At 40.0% G+C, this 19185-nt stretch overlaps 1 protein-coding gene across 2 annotated transcripts; it reads left to right on the forward strand.

The window, feature by feature from the left end:
* Positions 1 to 6414: 6414 nt before the first annotated feature.
* On the forward strand, positions 6415 to 9166 carry LOC308687491 (zona pellucida sperm-binding protein 4-like). 2 transcript variants are annotated; one of them, XM_081360064.1, is made up of 8 exons: positions 6415 to 7473; positions 7553 to 7740; positions 7807 to 7904; positions 7976 to 8133; positions 8220 to 8412; positions 8482 to 8629; positions 8697 to 8769; positions 8857 to 9166. In XM_081360064.1, exons 1-8 carry the CDS (start codon positions 6462 to 6464, stop codon positions 8931 to 8933), a joined length of 1947 nt encoding a protein of 648 aa, XP_081216190.1. In that variant the 5' UTR covers positions 6415 to 6461; the 3' UTR covers positions 8934 to 9166. The 2 variants fall into 2 exon arrangements, with proteins under 2 accessions (XP_081216190.1, XP_081216189.1); XM_081360063.1 differs by having other exon boundaries at positions 6441 to 7473; positions 7553 to 7904; positions 8857 to 8960.
* Positions 9167 to 19185: the final 10019 nt, after the last annotated feature.

Here is a 19185-nt window from a genome sequence, read left to right on the forward strand (position 1 = left end):
ATTTAATAGATATATAATAGTTGAATACATTGTGATCCTCTGTATGTGTATGTTGGTATTGTTCTGTTATGCAATAAAATAAAATAAATAAAAAACACAAACAATAACACACACACACACACACACACACACACACAAAAGGGTGGGGCGTTCGAACAGCTATAATATCAGTTTAATCTTTTTCCATTACATACATAAAATACTTTAGTAATACTCAAGAGGTGATATTGACATTGTACAGCTGTAGCTTATGTGTGTCAGGTAATTTAGGCTACGCGTGTTGACAGTCAAGCACTTCATCATTAGTGTCTCACACAGAAATGTCAAGGTAATATTTCTCCTTGACATTTCAAGGAGAAATAAGAAAAATAAAGTGCTAGATAAAGCTAAGACTATTTATGTTTTGCATCGTGATAATATTTCATCAGAACTGGCCCTTCCTTAAGCTCCGCCTTAACCGTTATTTTTATGTGATCTTTCGCTCTTCTTATGTAAGCCTGTTTAAAGTGGAATGTATAAAAAATAAATATAGGGTAAAATAATTATAAACTATAATATACAGAACATTAATGTCACAATGCAAACATTGTTTATGGTCCTAGCTTTCTTTACTTGGTGAAATACAAGACAATTTGGCAGATTTAGTGAGTCAAAAAATGTAAAAAGTCATGTCACCTTCATTTATATAGCGCTTTTACCAATATAGATTGTTTCAAAGCAGCTTTACATTGATAGCAGGAAATTAAAGTAACAGAGATTGTTTTGGCTTTACAAAACTGTTTACAGCTAAAGTTAGTTTTGATTGATTCACTTCCGTTGCGCAGATTATTAGTTAGCCTATTAACTTAGGGGCCGCTAACACGACACCATTTTAACCGAAAACCCTTAACGCGCTCCGGCCGCTCATCCGCACAAAAACAGTGTTTGGTGGCTCGAGAATGCAAACCTTGAAATAAGTTCCAAGGTGCAAGCACTGAATAATATTGAAAAAAAGGTTATCATCTCTGCGTAAACTTCAAAAACGTGAATCTGTGAGAACGCTGACGGCGTGCACATGCATATTACGTGTTTAGTCTATAGGTATGCACGTTTCAATATATATGCGCGCAGGCGTGTAGTCTTTCTTTACAAATGGACCTCAACAAATTATTTGTCTGGCCTTAAAAATGTTTAATATAGATTTTTTTTTTTCGCTTCCGCCTAGCCACATGAACCGGAATTATCCCAACAACGTTTTATATGTACTGAGGTAAAGGGAAGGAGGCCTTCACAGGGGAGAGACTAGTGGACACTTCAGGAATGCGTTGTCATCGTGTCCAGGCACAGGTCCTTCATCAGAATCTGGAGTGTGTGTGTGTGTGTGTGTGTGTGTGTGTGTGTGTGTGTGTGTGTGTGTGTGTGTGTGTGTGTGTGTGTGTGAGTGAGAGTGTGTCCAGGCGCAGGTCCTTCATCAGAATCTGGAGTGTGTGTGTGTGTGTGTGTGTGTGTGTGAGAGTGTGTCCAGGCGCAGGTCCTTCATCAGAATCTGGAGTGTGTGTGTGTGTGTGTGTGTGTGTGTGTGTGTGTGTGAGAGTGTGTCCAGGCGCAGGTCCTTCATCAGAATCTGGTGTGTGTGTGTGTGTGTGTGTGTGTGTGTGTGTGTGTGTGTGTGTGTGTGTGTGTGTGTGAGAGTGTGTCCAGGCGCAGGTCCTTCATCAGAATCTGGAGTGTGTGTGTGTGTGTGTGAGAGTGTGTCCAGGCGCAGGTCCTTCATCAGAATCTGGAGTGTGTGTGTGTGTGTGTGTGTGTGTGTGTGTGTGTGTGTGTGTGTGTGTGTGTGACAGTGTGTCCAGGCGCAGGTCCTTCATCAGAATCTGGAGTGTGTGTCTGTGTGTGTGTGTGTGTGTGTGTGAGTGTGTCCAGGCGCAGGTCCTTCATCAGATCTGGAGAGTGTGTTTGTGTGTGTGTGTGTGTGTGTGTCTAGGGCAGGCGCAGGTCCTTCATCAGAATCTGGAGTGTGTGTGTGTGTGTGTGTGTGTGTGTGTGTGTGTGTGTGTGTGTGTGTGTGTGTGTGTGTGTGTGTGTGTGTGTGTGTGTGTGACTCTCACAGGGTGTGTGTGAAGTGTCTAGTGCAGTGTGGAGGTGTTTGTAGTTAGTGCACGCTGCTTGCAACTTTCTGCTTTTTACCTACCGCCGCTGGCTAGCCCCCTCAAAGGGGGTGAAAAGAGGAGCCGAGTGCGTAAGTCTCCTCCGCCAGTTCACAGCCTCTCCACCACCAAGACTCTTGCAGTGCCTCCTCGCGGCCACACATGGTAACTGGGTACCTCGCAGCAGGCTAAACTGCAGGGGATCTCGGAGCAGAAGTGGGCCCCAGAGATGTGGTGTGGACACGCCCTGACGCCCGTCAACCACTGCCCCAGCTATGGGTAAAGAGCGCCACTGCCTTGTGGGTTAGCCTCTTGAGGCAAGGCTAAGGGAGCACACCACAACAGGAAAGCAATGCGCTGGCGGCCCGCAATAGGCTGGGCTAAACAGAGCTAGGTCCCGGCAGTCTCCTGCAGCCAGGATGAGGAGCTGGTCGTCCTATGCCCACCCATGCCACCAGACCTACCTCATCATGGTGAAGTTAGTGCTACTGGGGAGAGCGCACCCCCTCTAGCACTTTAAAAAATTCTTTGCGCAGGTTTCCACCTCTGACCAACGGTGAACATTACCTGGATCTACTTATGGTTGAAGTCAGGCTGCGATGGGGTGCCTGACGACGGGGGCAGGTTTGAAAAGACTGGGAGTGACCACATTGGTTCCAGTGGCTGGATCATCTGGTCTTCAATTCCCAACCCACTACAAGCGCTTTGTTGTGAAGATGTTCACATTTGTAGATCCAGCATCACTGGCTCCTCTGCAGGAAACGGTACAGTACCCAGTGTGTCAGTTTTCAACTGTCTATTGGCTACTAATGCCAGCTTTGGTTCTTGTCTCAGGTCTTCATCCATTGCAGTACGGAGGTGTGCCATCCCTCTTCTGGCTCTTGTCAGCAAAGTTGCTCCAGGCAAAGTCAGTGCTTCCTGTTATTTGAAATTGTTTCATTTTGCTTGTTTTAAAAGTCGTGGGAGTGTTCATTTTTGTTTGTCGTCTTGCACTTTTAGGAAGGGATGTTCGTTTAAACACCACCACTTCTGGGCAAACTGTGGTTTCTAGTGGAGAAGTGAGACTGATTCCATGAGTATTTAATAAATGATGTTAAACCTTGATCTTTTGTTTAACCACATTTTGTGCAGTGCTACCAACATAAAATTGTTTTGGTTTTATTTGGTATGTTGACACAGGCTGTAACTTCTAGACTGCTACAAATAAAGTAGTACAATCTTTTGCCATCGAGGCCCATTGTCTTAGGGGCAAAACCTCAATGGAAGGGAGGAAGGGAGTAATTTTGTTCTCATAGCTTCTTGCTGAAGCTCAAACACTGCTACGTAACATGAGAAGTAACCTCATTGGTTCTTCTGGATCCTCAAAGTGCTGCATAACACAAGAATTAACCTCATTGTTTCTTTTGGATACTCAAAAAGCTCTGCATAATACTAGAATGAACCTCACTGGTTATTGCTGAAGCTCAAACATGGGGCACGTTCAAGTTCAAAACGGTGCGCAACGATTTGCTACGGTTTCCGGGTTGAACGTCATGTTTCCTGGAAACGACGTGCACCGGTGTGCAACGGGGTTTGAGATACGTTTTCTCTTGTTTGGTGGGTGTGTCAGAACTGCAGTCCAATCAGCAGCAACATAAAGCACGCGGTATTAAAGTGAACTCGCACAATGGGTTCAAGGAAAGTAATTTACAAATGTGTTCGATGCAGCTCGGTATACGCAACAACTGAGGATATTAGAAGACATGTTTGTCGTAAGTTTTATTGTAAAAATATAGGATATCAACATAATGATGTAGTTGTTTATATTTTTAGCTTCATTGCAAGTGTATGACATTTGGTATAGAAATAAACAATGGTAATTAAGTGCTTTTCCTAAAAATGAGAAAGAAAATACAGGGTATTAAAACAGTATGAACTACAAATAAAGTCAGTATGTGAGGCTAAATAGATGTGTTTTAGTCTGAATTAGGTAAGATGTGTGCTTCAGTTTCAGTTTCAGCAATCCCTTCACTCGATTGGGATGTTCTCTTTTGTTCTGGGCGGCAAGTGCAGTAACTGTAACATCGGGCATATTTTGTAGTATTAAACACATATTTATACCGACTTCATCAGGCTCCGAAAATTCTTCACAAAGAACACAAAGAATGGCCTTCTCAGCTGCCATAGTTGCAACTCTTGCGTCATCAGAACAGTATGAAGGACTAAAAATGACAGAACGAAAAATAAATAAATAAATAAATAAAAGTAGAAATAAATAAATAAATGCAGAAATAATAGTAAAATAAATACATTTTGGTAATATAAATGGCTATTTCTGTATTTTTACATGTATTTATTTATTTATTTATGCATTTCTATATGTATTTATTTATGTATTTATACATTTATTTATATATTTATGTATTTATATATTTATTTATTTATATATTTATATATGTATTTATTTATACATTTATTTATTCCTACATTTATTTATTTCTGTATTTCCACATTTCTACATTTATTTATTTATGTATTTCCACATTTCTACATTTATTTATTTATGTATTTCCACATTTCTACATTTATTTATTTCTGTATTTCCACATATCTACATTTATTTTTCCCTGCGCATGTATGCTAATTGACCAATGGCTAACCACGCCCCCTCCACTCACTCAGTCAACATTCGGTAACAGCAGCTGTCACAGTAGGAGACATTTCATAGGAGGCAATTGATGATTTTTTGGAGACAGAAAGATTATATATCATCTCGATGTCACCAAAAGGGCCTTAAATATGCATTGGAGGGTTATATTAATAATTTTATTGTTGAGAAGGCCGATAAGCTTCAGCTCCAGAACAAAGATTTACAGTTCACAGTGTAAACGTTATAGTTTGGTGCTATTTCGCTTCAAACGCTCGCTTTATACGCGTGTCCTATTCGCTTTGGATTCAAAATGTTCAAGCGTCGAACTAGACGCGGATACGCGCGAATTTGACGCTCTATTCGCGTTTGGTGGGAGCGCAGAATAATGAACAGGCTGCGATGTCAAGATTGCATTGCTGGAATGTGTGTGTGTGTCAGAGAGAGGCACGGGCGCGATCGAACAGTGGAAACATAAAAACATACTCCGTCATTTTGTTCATACAGGACATCATTAAAACTGCAAAGTGTTTAGCCTACTTATATTTGTGTAAAACACAACATTGTGCTTTTGTCAAACTGTAAACTCTTGTCAAACTGTAACCTACAACTGTCACCCAACCAAAATCACACACACACGCTGTTTAAAAGCCAAAATGACAAGAAAAACCATAAAAACGAATGAAAACTGATAACTGCAATGCATTGCAGTGGACGAGGAAGCAGAGAACGTCCAAGTGTATTGGGTTAGCTATGCGTACTGTGATTGGCTCATCGCGTTTGGGGGCGTGGCTTAATAAATGAATGTAGAAATGTGGAAATACAGAAATAAATAAATGTAGAAATGTGGAAATACAGAAATAAATAAATGTAGAAATGTGGAAATACAGAAATAAATAAATGTAGAAATGTGGAAATACAGAAATAATTAAATGTAGGAATAAATAAATATATAAATAAATGCATATATAAATATATAAATAAATAAATATATAAATACATAAATATATAAATAAATGTATAAATACATAAATAAATACATATAGAAATGCATAAATAAATAAATAAATACATGTAAAAATACAGAAATAGCCATTTATATTACCAAAATGTATTTATTTTTACTATTATTTCTGCATTTATTTCTACTTTTATTTATTTATTTATTTATTTTTCGTTCTGTCATTTTTAGTCCTTCATAGAACAGTGTGTTCAACGCATCACCGTTTCTGTTTAAAAAACGTTGTGCAACGTTTTGTCGGGGCTGAATGCAGCCCTGCTGTGTAACATGAGAATTAACCTCATTTGTTCTTTTGTGTCCTCAAAAAGTGATGCATAACGCAAGAATGAACCTCATTGGTTCTTGCTGAAGCTGAAATGTGCTGTGTAACCAGTGTGTTGCATTTTTTAAACAATGTGTTCACTTGATTTGAATTTTCGAAAAAGCCTTGTTTCTCCCAACACAACCTCCAGTGTGAAATCCACTAATATGTGCTTTTATGCATGTTTAATTAGGGTGGAAAAAAAGCAAGGAAAATGTATTCTTAAGAACCAATGGAATCACCCAGTTGCATAAACGCCCACTCATGCAAGTCTGGAGAATCATGACTGTTAATGAAGAGGGAGGGATCATCATTTATTAGCCAAAGTCTGTAGAGTACAAAAAGACCAAAGGGCAGCATCTCAACAGGTTGACTAGCTGTTGAACAATGGCAGGAAGTTGGTGTGCTGTTCAGTCTCTGGCACTTTGTGTTTGGTTCTGTGCTTTCTGTCATGCTGTTCCAAAGTGGAGTAATCTTCCCCAGAATCCTCAAACTTTGATGTTCCAGCAAACCGACCAGCGGTTTCCTCAGTCAATTCAACAAGCTAATCAACAGTTTCCTCAGTCAGTTCAACAGCAAGCTAGTCAACGGTTTCCTCAGCAGCTTCAACAGTCAGTTCAACAGCAAGCTAGTCAACAGTTTCCTCAGCAGCTTCAACAGCAAGCTAGTCAACAGTTTCCTCAACAGTTTCCTCAGTCAGTTCAACAGCAAGCTAGTCAACAGTTTCCTCAGTCAGTTCAACAGCAAGCCAGTCAACAGTTTCCTCAACAGTTTCCTCAGTCAGTTCAACAACAAGCTAGTCAACAGTTTCCTCAACAGTTTCCTCAGTCAGTTCAACAGCAAGCCAGTCAACAGTTTCCTCAACAGTTTCCTCAGTCAGTTCAACAGCAAGCCAGTCAACGGTTTCCTCAGCAGCTTCAACAGCAAGCTAGTCAACAGTTTCCTCAGTCAGTTCAACAGCAAGCCAGTCAACAGTTTCCTCAACAGTTTCCTCAGTCAGTTCAACAGCAAGCCAGTCAACGGTTTCCTCAGCAGCTTCAACAGCAAGCTAGTCAACAGTTTCCTCAACAGTTTCCTCAGTCAGTTCAACAGCAAGCCAGTCAACAGTTTCCTCAGTCAGTTCAACAGCAAGCCAGTCAACAGTTTCCTCAGTCAGTTCAACAGCAAGCTAGTCAACAGTTTCCTCAACAGTTTCCTCAGTCAGTTCAACAACAAGCTAGTCAACAGTTTCCTCAGCAGTTTCAGCCTAAGCAGCCAGTGGCACAGGCAGAGCCCCTTGACAAATGTACTGTAGCTGATTATGAGCAGATCCAATGTGGAACACCTGGTATCAGTGGTGCTGAGTGTGCAGCTATCAACTGCTGCTTTAATGGACAGCAGTGTTACTATGGGAAGGCAGGTAAGAGTGTTGAGTCAATGTAAAGGTGTTCATGTTAAACTGATCTTCAGCAATAACCTGCTCTTGTACCTTGTTCCAGTGACTGTCCAGTGTATAAGAGATGGTCAGTTTGTGGTAGTGGTGGCTAGAGATGTTACGCTGCCTCGATTGAGCCTGGATTCAGTCCGTCTCCTGGGTGGAAATGATCCAGCTTGCAGTCCTGTGGGATCCACACCTTTCTTTGCTATATACCAGTTCCCTGTCACTGCATGTGGCACAAGCATGGTGGTGAGTAGCTGCTTCTGGTTTTATTCTGCATTGCTTGGACTGGATGCCAATAGTTACTATTTGCAGGAGGACAGTGGATATGTGGTGTATGAAAACAGAATGACCTCCTCGTATGAAGTGGGTATGGGATCACTTGGTTCCATCACAAGGGACAGCCATTTTGAGTAAGTGATGTATGCTTTATCATAAATGTTAATCTTTGACAAATGCTACAAGCTCACTGTTTGTTGTCCAGACTTCTCTTCCAGTGTAGGTACTCTGGTACTTCTGTGGAAGCTCTGGTTGTGGAGGTCAACACTGTTCCTCCACCTCCACCAGTAGCTGCTCCTGGACCCCTCAGGGTGGAGCTTAGACTGGCAAATGGTCAATGTGTCACCAAAGGTTGTGCAGAAGGTACGTGTTTGTCCAATGTGTGCCTAAAGCCTTTCTGAAACTCCAGGTTGCAGCAGTTTCAAGTTAAACACTGTATTCTTCCTCAGGGGACGAGGCATACACGTCCTACTACAGTGATGCTGATTATCCGGTCACAAAAGTCCTGCGGGAACCTGTCTATGTTGAGGTGCGCATTTTGGAGAGGACCGACCCCAACATTGTCCTGATGCTGGGACATTGCTGGGCCACATCAACCCCTAGTCCACTCAGTCTACCCCAGTGGGACCTTCTGGTTGATGGGTGAGTAAGGACAGTCTGTATCCATCTAGTGTGCAGTAAGGTGTTTCTGACTGCCTCTTTGCTTTTCAGATGCCCGTACCAGGATGATCGTTACCTGACCACATTGGTTCCAGTGGCTGGATCATCTGGTCTTCAGTTCCCAACCCACTACAAGCGCTTTGTTGTGAAGATGTTCACATTTGTAGATCCAGCATCACTGGCTCCTCTGCAGGAAACGGTACAATACCCAGTGTGTCAGTTTTCAACTGTCTATTGGCTCCTAATGCCAGCTTTGGTTCTCTCAGGTCTTCATCCATTGCAGTACGGAGGTGTGCCATCCCTCTTCTGGCTCTTGTCAGCAAAGTTGCTCCAGGCAAAGTCAGTGCTTCCTGTTATTTAAAATGTTTAATTTTGCTTGTTTTAAAAGTTGTGGGAGTGTTCATTTTTGTTTTCTTGCACTTTTAGGAAGGGATGTTCGTTTAAACACTACCACTTCTGGGCAAACTGTGGTTTCTAGTGGAGAAGTGAGACTGATTCCATGAGTATTTAATAAATGATTTTAAACATGACCTTTTGTCTGACCACATTTTGTGCAATGCTACCAACATAAAATTGTTCTGGTTTTATTTGGTATGTTGATGACAGCTGTAACTTCAAGACTGTTACAAATCTACCCTCCATTTGAGGCCCATTGTCTTGGAACTGTTTTGTTTCCCAATGTTCTGGAGACATTATTTAAAGTGTTCCCTCAGTACTATTACATTGTATTTTTGTAAACCCTTTCTTGCACGTGCTCCTGATTTGACAATCTGGTTGCTGCTATATTAACTTTATGGAATTTTAGTCTTTTACTTACAGGGTTATACTCTAATCAAATTCTCAATTTAAATCTTATACTAACTTTAGAACTAGTTTGCTTTGTAGAAAGCACAACTGTATTCTGATGTTGGCACTTTTTTTTTTTTTTTCAACTTAGTAATTTTTTATATTTTGTAATTGCATTTAATTCATTGAGGGGGGACAAATCCATTTAGATTGCAACAATGTTTTCTAAGGCAGGGGTCTATGAATAGTTTAGAGAAAGGACAAATATTTAAATAAAAATAAACATTAGATAAATAAATGGATGTTAACAAAATGACTAATATTAAATTAGATTAAAATATAAAATTTTAATGATGCATTTAATAAAACAGGCTACTAAATTAATGAATCTAACAGATACACAATGTTTAGTATTAATTTAATATAAATTGTATCTTTTTATACAAGGGAATGAATAGCTGCCCCTCTAACCTCCTGAGACCCGAGAGTTTGCCTGGTGTGCATTTTATAATTGTTCTTGCTATTTGGGATAAGTAGGACCTAATAAGTATAATAACTAAAATTTGTTTTTGTACAGGAAGTAGTTTTTGCAGGAGATTATGTCCTCATGCAAGGACAGTGGGTCTATGTTTTACCATATGATGTCCTCATGCAAGGACAGTGGGTCTATGTTTTACCATATGATGTCCTCATGCAAGGACAGTGGGTCTATAATGTACCATTTTACTAGCAATTATGTGAAGTGTCTACAAATGAAGTGATAAACACTGACAAAATCTGATTTTTATAATAGTAATGGTAATGGCCAACAGAGAGCAGTAGAAGACCACTTATTGGCTCACTTTCATTTTGAAAATCTTGATTTTTACCAGTTTTCTGCACTAAAGCAAACCAGTTTTTCCATGTTAACTCAATAATTCATGCTTACACACACACACGCACACACACACAGACAAATGTTGTTTTTTCAATGATATTGTGATCCGTCTAAAAATTCCCAAGTTTAGCTAACCACATGGTAGAATAAATAACGTTATATAGTCCCAATGTCCTCAAACGAGTGCTTCACATTTACTGATGTCCTAGAGTGCTACTATTACTAAAATATGTCAAATTTTAATCCCCATATGATGATAGAGACAGTTATTGTACATAAATACATTTATGTTTCATTCATATAATTTGAATAGATTTTTTACCTGGGTCATTTTTCTTTCGGGAGCTGGTGTAGAAGTGTTTTGCTGAAATTCTAGCCACTTTCTTCTCACTGACATTGGTGTAATGTTGTTATATCACCACAAGATGGTGAGGGCAGTGTCCCTAAATGTGGCCAACATGTCTAAGATTTACAAATTTGACTATCATTGTGTCAAGAGGCAAAAATGTAATGTCCTCATATGAGGACGCAGGGTCTCAGGAGGCTAAAAGGCAAAACTTATGGGTGGCAGGTGGATCATAAAGCACCTTTCAGTTTGTTCATGTTGGTTCCTGCTGATGCTCAAACATGCTGCTTAACACAAGAATGAACCTCATTGGCTCTCGCACATCAAGCGTCCATGCTTGAGCTTCAGTTTACCACAACTGATGTGTGTGTTGAATGTTTGTGAAATAAAGCCTAAATTAAATCACTTCATCATATAAAGCTATTGAGTCTCTTCAGTAAATTTGAACTAAACCACTAAATTCCAATGGAATCATTTTGCTATCTCTTTAATCGTAATATGATAATATGATGCTACAAATGCAAACTCAGCATATTTAATGGTGTGTTCTGGTCATTTATTCTGGTTATTATTTGGAAATTGAGTTATTCTCTTGTCTTGCTTTGACTTATCCACAAATAAAACATCATGAGTGAGAGAGTGGACAAGACAGGGAAAATATGCTGGTATTACACAAAATGAATTTTATACATGATGTTAAAGTTAACATGACAGTGTTGTAAGAGGAAGTCTGTGTTTTCCCCTGAGCTGGCTTCTGTGTCTTTAAGGAAATTAACCTTGATGGACTAACTGTGTAACATAGGATTAACAAACATGTTGTCCTTTTCCTTTTAAAATATCTGACATGTTCAAATTAAATTCAACAGGTGAACAATGGTTTGGTGTTCAGTAGATCTGATGTTTGACGGGTAAATAGACCGACATCACTCGACACTGTCTGTATTTGTGTCTGCATAGTCATTTATTTGTTTTTTTATATGCACTGGTGTAACTGTTGATGTGTTTCTCTAAAAACAAATTTGATCACTGTGAGCTGTTTTTGACACCCAAAAAATAAACAGAAGAATAATTTTTGTTTTGAAACATTCACACGCAAAGCTGGAGGTCATGTGATCTGTAATTAACTCTTCAGCTTTTCGCTAGAACACGTCCAAGACCTTCCATGTTATTATTAAAGTAACATACTGTAAAAAAGGAGAGCTCTGAATTAATGGTAGAAGGTTGTAAATTAACAGTACATTACTGGCAACCACAGCTGCCGGTATTTTAACGTTATTTTTTTGCGGTGAAAAACCCAAACCAATGGAGATTAAATATAACTTACACAACCGCATACAATGAGAAATAACTATTATTTCTTCAGAATTTACAGTGAATCCATCCCTCGATCTCAACCTGACTGAGCATCTAAACGCCATTGAAAATAAATAACATTTCTAAAGATCTTCTTTTTACATTGTATTGTATTTGGTGCCATAATCAGAGTAATAGTGTTGAAAAGAACATCGTAGGCCTGCCTGTGTTTACTCATCATTTGTCTTAATGGGTTAACGGTTATCGCTGTCCTGTTTCCCTCTCAAAAGACACATGACGTACAAATTAAAATGTAGGGGTGAAAACAAAAAACACAGCAAGATAACTGCTACACAACAGAGCGAAATATGTGAAAACATTTGTATAGCACTTTTCACAATGCATATAGTTTCAAAGCAGCATTACAAAAAATGCATGTGTCCACATCAAAGTTTAGAGTAATTTGATATCAGAGGTGACTGTGTCCAAGTAATGTCCATGTTACACTTTTTAAGAACGAGGTGGTGCTCGTCCTTGGTGCAACGCATTTATTTCTGTGGGAAATACGAAAAACACAGGTTAGATTGGGAACACTCTCCGTAGCGTGTACACCTGAACTCACTCATCAAGTACTGAAGTCGAGTCAAGTCCATCAACACCCCTAATGCTTCACAGTACTATAACTCGTCCTGGGTCGACATTTCATTCAGTAATATTAGACAGTTTTGACTTATATGCTGTTTAATGTTTTATGATCACATTATTTTTCGTGTGCATATACTTAAGCCTGGTTCACACAGGACGATTTTAAAATTGTCAGCCGATTTTCCAAACCTGAGAGACCCCACACACGGCCATAAAAATCACGGGTCTAACAGTTTTGGTCGTACAGTGTGTGGTGCACAGCCACATGGCAAAATAAACACATCACACACGAACCGATTTGACTCCCGAGCATTCCCAGGTCAGATGGGAAATCTCGCAAAATCCCTCGAGATCAAACGTGACTTCAGAGTAAACAATCATGGCGGACGAAGAGGATGCAGTGGCGATAGTTTGTAGTTTGTTTTTAACCGAAAAAAAACGTTATCTCCGACGTCCACCGGACTTTCTGGTACGCCATGCCGCCGGCTGTTTTGATTTTGTTTCCCGGTGCTTCCTCGCCGCCTCGTCACCTCGCTTTCTGATTGGCTACACGCCACAGTCCACAGGCTGCGTGCTCGTTTGTCCCCGGGGGACACCACACACGAGGAGAAATCGGGCCAAAAAAATACAACATGTTGGATATCCCCGATTTGAGATCGGAGCGGTCCCGACGTCCTTCCGAGCAGACGAGAGCAGTCTTAACACACCACACACGGCAGGAATATCTGATCAAATTATTTTACGATAATCGGAGCATCCTTAAGATTGTCGGAAGGGGTGAATCGGGGCTAAAATCGTCCTAATTATCCTGCCGTGTGAACCAGGCTTTACATATGAGATCGCTTGTTTCTGCTCCTTCTTCTCCTGTGTTTTGATCAGGAGATTCAGTACTCTATCAGAAGTTGCCTAATAGCGCCCCCTACCATATAACAGTGAAAACACAGAAAGCCAGAAATTTCTGCCAATGGCGGGGAAAGAGTTTAAAAATACATCGCAACAGTATTATCAGCAAATGTCACAGTAGTTTCCTTATTTTCAGAACTCGGTCAATACCCACTACCCAGTTCAAAATGTAAAGGGGTCAATATTTATCTGTCTCAGGGCTACACTCTCCTCCAAAAAATGAAATGTCTCCTGACATTTTCGTGAACAAGTAAAAGTTTTTCTTTAGAACACCTCAGCCATCCAAGGCCTCCAGTAAACCTTAGTCTCTTGTTACCTTACACTTTGAACCAAGGATGTTTAACCTAATGCATCATAACTTGCGAATCATTAGTACTGCTAGCTCCACCTCGGTAGTCCTTGCCCATTTCCCGACGTGGTTCTATATCCCATTCCCTCTTCCTTGTAGCCTGGTTAAAACCAGACCCTTCTCAGTTGAAACTGAGAAACAAGGCTATCTTCCTTGCACTTTTTGCAGCCTTTCACTCTCCTGTTTAGTCCAAGCGGGCGAGGGCTTGCTTCCATTACAGCCAGAAACATCTACTGTATTTCCTTGCAAAGCTCTTCCAACATCTTCAGCACATTCAAGCTGTCAGGTTTAGTCTCGTTCCCCTTTACTGTTTGATTGGCACTGAGACTCTCTCTGAGAGTCTCCTGCACTATGGGAGTTTTACCAGCAGTGGACCTTTTCTGTTTCTCTTGTCTCTCACTTTCAACCTTCTGTAGAAGTTAATCTGTTATGCTTACATCACTCTGAGGTAGGGTAGGATTTGGAACTTCACCGAATCACTCAACAGTCCCTTTTCTATCGAGAGGAAGAACTTGCACTGGGATGAGGGCTCTGCTGTACTGTTCATCGGTGTCCTGCTTTCCATAACAGCTTCTCTTTAAGCTCAATTGCACAGAATACAAAGTTCAGGGCAGTCTCTTTGTCCAGGCCAACACTGTCCAGGCCATCACATTTCAGGTGCCAGCAGACATCCATGAGACTCCTCCCCGAGCTGCCATAAAGCTGCACTTACTTGATCAAGCAGAAGATGACTGGTGTCCATTTCAGTCACATTCACTAAAAGATCAACTCTTAATAGTTGAATAATTAATAGTGCTGGTCACTTTGTCACTTCCTCCTGGCTGGCTTGCCAAAAAATGTTAAAAAAAAATTTTAAGAATGAGGCAGTGCTTGTTCTTGGGGCAACACATTTTTATTTCTATGAGAAATATGAAAAACACAGGTTAGATCGGGAAAACTCTTCATAGCGTGTAAACCTGAATTCACATTCACTCATCACGTACTGAACTCTATTTTCACTATACTAGCGTCTTCGACCAATCCTCTGCCTAGTGTAACGCTTAGGGTGCTCTCTACTGGTGAAGCTGAATTTAACATGAATTACACTCTTTAAAAATATATCACAACAGTATTATCATTATTAAATGTCACAATAGATTCAGCTCAGTCAGCAGAATCTGATTTAGCTCTTCCTGCCCTATATCTGTAGTCAAGTCAAGTCAAGTCATCTTCATTTATATAGCGCTTTTAACAATGTAGATTGTCTCAAAGCAGCTTTACAGAGATAAGCGTATAATTTAAGGTAACAGAGATTGTTTCGGCTTTACAGCAGAGTTAAGTTATTTCCATCTAAAGTTAGTTTTAATTGATTTGGTTCCGTCGCAATGATCATTTGTTATTAAATTAGGGGCCGCTAAGACGACACCATTCTCTCTACACAGACTTTAAACGCGAACCTGTGAGAAACGCTGATGGCGGTCACATGCGCATTTAGAATGGGTTCTATAGTTATGTGCGTTTGAATATACGGAGGTTTGGAATTCCCTACAAGCCAAGCCTAAACAAAATACTTGTTTTTCCTTATAAATTTTGATAAGGAATTTTATTTGTTGCTTTGGGGTAGGACCGCAAGACGAATTTCCCCGACAACGCCTTATCTGTAGAGTGGTAGTGGGATCCTCCATAGGGAGAGACTAGTTGGCACTTCAGCACTGCGTTGTCATCGGTCCAGGTGAAGGTCCTTCGTCAGATCTGGATACGGCCTGGATCCGGCAGGCTGCAGGAAAAACCTTGGGATAAACACAGACACTAAAATTAGCGTAGATGCCATTCTTCTCGTGATGTAACGAGTACATCAGGATTTTTGGGAAGTGTTCCCGGTTCCGGCTGACCTAATCTATGCAGCATAACATTAAATTATAGAAGTCTATAATGTATTATGTGAAAGCTAGGTCAAAGAGATGTGTCTTTAATCTGGCTTTGAACTGACAGAGTGTGTCTGCTTCCCGGACAATGGTAGGAAGACTGTTCCAGAGTTTTGGTGCTAAATAGGAAAAGGATCTACCGCCAGCAGTCGATTTTGATATTCTAGGTATAATCAACTGGCCGGAATTTTGAGATCGTAATAGACGTGACGGACTATAATGCGTTAAGAGCTCGCTCAAGTACTGCGGAGCTAAACCATTCAGTGCTTTGTAAGTAATCAGCAATATTTTAAAATTGATGCGATGTTTAATAGGGAGCCAGTGCAGTTTTGACAGAACCGGGCTAATATGGTCATACTTCCTGGTTCTGGTAAGAACTCGAGCTGCTGCGTTTTGGACCAGCTGTAGTTTGTTTATTAAGCGTGCAGGGCAACCACCCAGTAGAGCATTACAATAATCTAGCCTTGAGGTCATGAACGCATGAACTAATTGTTCCGCATTTGTCAATGAGAGCATATGACGTAATTTAGATATATTTTTAAGATGGAAAAATGCAGTTTTACAGATACTAGACACGTGACTTTCAAATGAAAGATTGGTATCAAAGAGCACACCCAGGTTCCTAACCGACGACGAAGACTTAACAGAGCAGCCATCAAGTGTTAGACAGTATTCTAGATTATTACGTGAGGAAGTTTTTTGTCCAATAATTAGAAACTCTGTTTTTTCAGAATTTAGAAGTAGGAAATTACAAGTCATCCAATTTTTTATATCCGCTATGCATTCCGTTAATTTTGTGAATTGATAAGTTTCGTTAGGTTTTGAAGAAATATAGAGCTGAGTATCGTCAGCATAACAGTGAAAGCTAATTCCATGTTTCCTAATGATATCTCCTAAGGGTAGCATGTACAGAGTGAACAGCAGCGGTCCTAATACTGAGCCTTGTGGTACGCCATACTTAACCTGTGATCGATGAGACATCTCATCATTTACTGCTACAAACTGATAACGGTCAGATAAGTATGATTTAAACCATGCTAGTGCATTTCCTGTAATGCCAACATAATGTTCTAATCTATTTAAAAGAACGTTGTGGTCGATGGTGTCAAATGCAGCGCTAAGATCGAGTAACACTAATAGAGAGATACAACCACGATCGGATGATAAGAGCAAATCATTTGTGACTCTAACGAGAGCTGTTTCGGTACTATGGTACGGTCTAAATCCGGACTGGAAATCCTCGCAGATATCATTTCTTTCAAGAAAGGAACACAGTTGTGAGGATACTGCCTTTTCTAATATCTTTGACAGAAAAGGTAGATTCGAGATCGGCCTGTAATTGACTAATTCTGAAGGATCAAGTTGCGTTTTTTTAACAAGCGGTTTAATCAAAGCCAGCTTAAAGTTTTTTGGTACGTATCCTAGAGACAAAGACGAATTAATGATATTAAGAAGAGGATCTATGACCTCTGGAAGTATTTCTTTCAGTAGCTTAGTCGGTATAGGGTCTAACATACATGTTGTAGATTTAGATGATTTAATGAGTTTAGTAAATTCTTCCTCTCCTATAGCAACGAATGAATCAAATTTTTCCTCAGGGAGACTACAATGCACTGCCTGATGCGATACTGTAGTAGACGGTTGCATAGTTATAATTTTGTCCCTGATATTATCAATCTTATAAGTGAAGAAGTTCATAAAGTCATTACTGCTGTGTTGCTTGGAAACTTCGGTGCTTGAAGCTTTATTTTTCGTTAGTTTAGCCACCGTTTCAAATAAATACCTAGGATTATGTTTATTTTCTTCTAATAGGGTTGAAAAATAAGCAGACCTAGCAGCTTTTAAAGCCTCTCTGTAAGTAATTGAGCTCTCTTTCCATGAAATGCGAAATACCTCTAGTTTTGTTTTCTTCCAGTTGCGCTCCATTTTTCTGGCTGCTCTCTTAAGGGCCCGAGTGTGCTCGTTGTACCACGGCGTTGGACTATTTTCTTTAATCTTCTTTAAGCGCAACGGAGCAACTGTGTCTAAAGTGCTGGAAAAGAGAGAGTTAAACGTTTCTGTTGTAATATCTAGTTCTTCTAAGCTATCTGAGATGCTGAGATGATGAAACTGATTAGGAAGATTATTAATAAAGCAATCTTTAGTAGCAGAAGTGATAGGTCTCACATATTTGAAACACGGAGTCGGCTTTGCAGCCTTGGCTAAATGCAAATTACACGAGACTAGATAATGATCTGAGATGTCATCGCTCTGCTGCAGAATTTCAACGGCATCCACATCTATTCCGTGTGATAATATTAGATCTAGAGTATGATTACGACGATGAGTAGGTCCTGACACGTGTTGTCTAACTCCAATTGAATTTACAATGTCTTTAAATGCCAATCCCAATGCATCTTTTTCATTATCGATGTGTATATTAAAATCACCAACAATTAGTACTTTATCTGCAGTCAATATTAATTCTGATAGAAAGTCCGCAAATTCTTTGATAAAGTCTGTATGGTGCCCTGGTGGCCTGTATACAGTAGCCAGCACAAATCTCAAACGTGATTTATCGTTTACACTATATATTTTTACATTAAGCACCAATGCTTCAAAAGAATTATATTTAAAACTGGATTTCTTAGTGGTTTTGAAACTATTACTATAGATTACAGCAACACCACCCCCTTTGCGTTTCAGACGAGGCTCATGTTTATAACAGTAATCTTGCGGGGTTGATTCATTTAAAGTAATGTAATCGTTTGGTTTTAGCCAGGTTTCTGTCAAACACAGCACATCTAGGTTATTATCTGAAATCATATCATTAACAATGAGTGCTTTTGAAGTAAGCGATCGAATATTCAGCAACCCAAGCTTTAGCATTTGCTCATCTGTATTATAGCTGTTTTTTATTTGTTGAACATCAATTAAATTTTTAACCTTAGTTGGGTTTAAACGTTTTTTGGATTTCCAAATTCGGGGAACAGACACAGTCTCTATATGATGATATCTAGGTGAAAGAGGCTCTATGTGATGGGATTTATCTGACCTTGGTGACGAGAGGCCGCTAGCAGACAGTCGGTTTAGCCAGTCTGTCTGCTTCCTGACCTGAGCCCCAGATTGTCATGTTTGAGCTCTAAGACTATGAGCCATATTACTAGAGAGAAGAGCAGCACCATCCCAGGAGGGATGAATACCATCTCTTTTCAACAGGTCAGGTTTGCCCCAAAAACTTTTCCAATTGTCTATGAATTCTATATTATTAAGCGGACACCACTTAGACAGCCAACCGTTAAGCGAACACAATCTACTAACTATCTCATCACTCCTGCGAACAGGAAGGGGGCCAGAGCAAATTACAGTCCTTGACATCGTACTTGCAAGTTCACACACCTCTTTAATATTAATTTTAGTGATCTCCGACTGGCGGAGTCGAACATCATTAGTGCCGACATGAATAATGATCTTAGAGAATTTACGATTAGCATTAGCCAGCACTTTTAAATTTGCTTTGATGTCAGGCGCTCTGGCTCCCGGCAAACATGTGACTATGGTGGTTGGTGTCTCTATTTTCACGTTCCGTGTAATAGAATCGCCAATAACTAGGGCACAATCATTCTCAGTGGGTGTTTCACTGAGCGGGGCAAATCGATTTGTTATGGTAATC

The sequence above is a fragment of the Scardinius erythrophthalmus genome (genome assembly GCF_964197995.2).
Source record: "Scardinius erythrophthalmus genome assembly, chromosome: 3".
NCBI lineage: Eukaryota > Metazoa > Chordata > Actinopteri > Cypriniformes > Leuciscidae > Scardinius > Scardinius erythrophthalmus.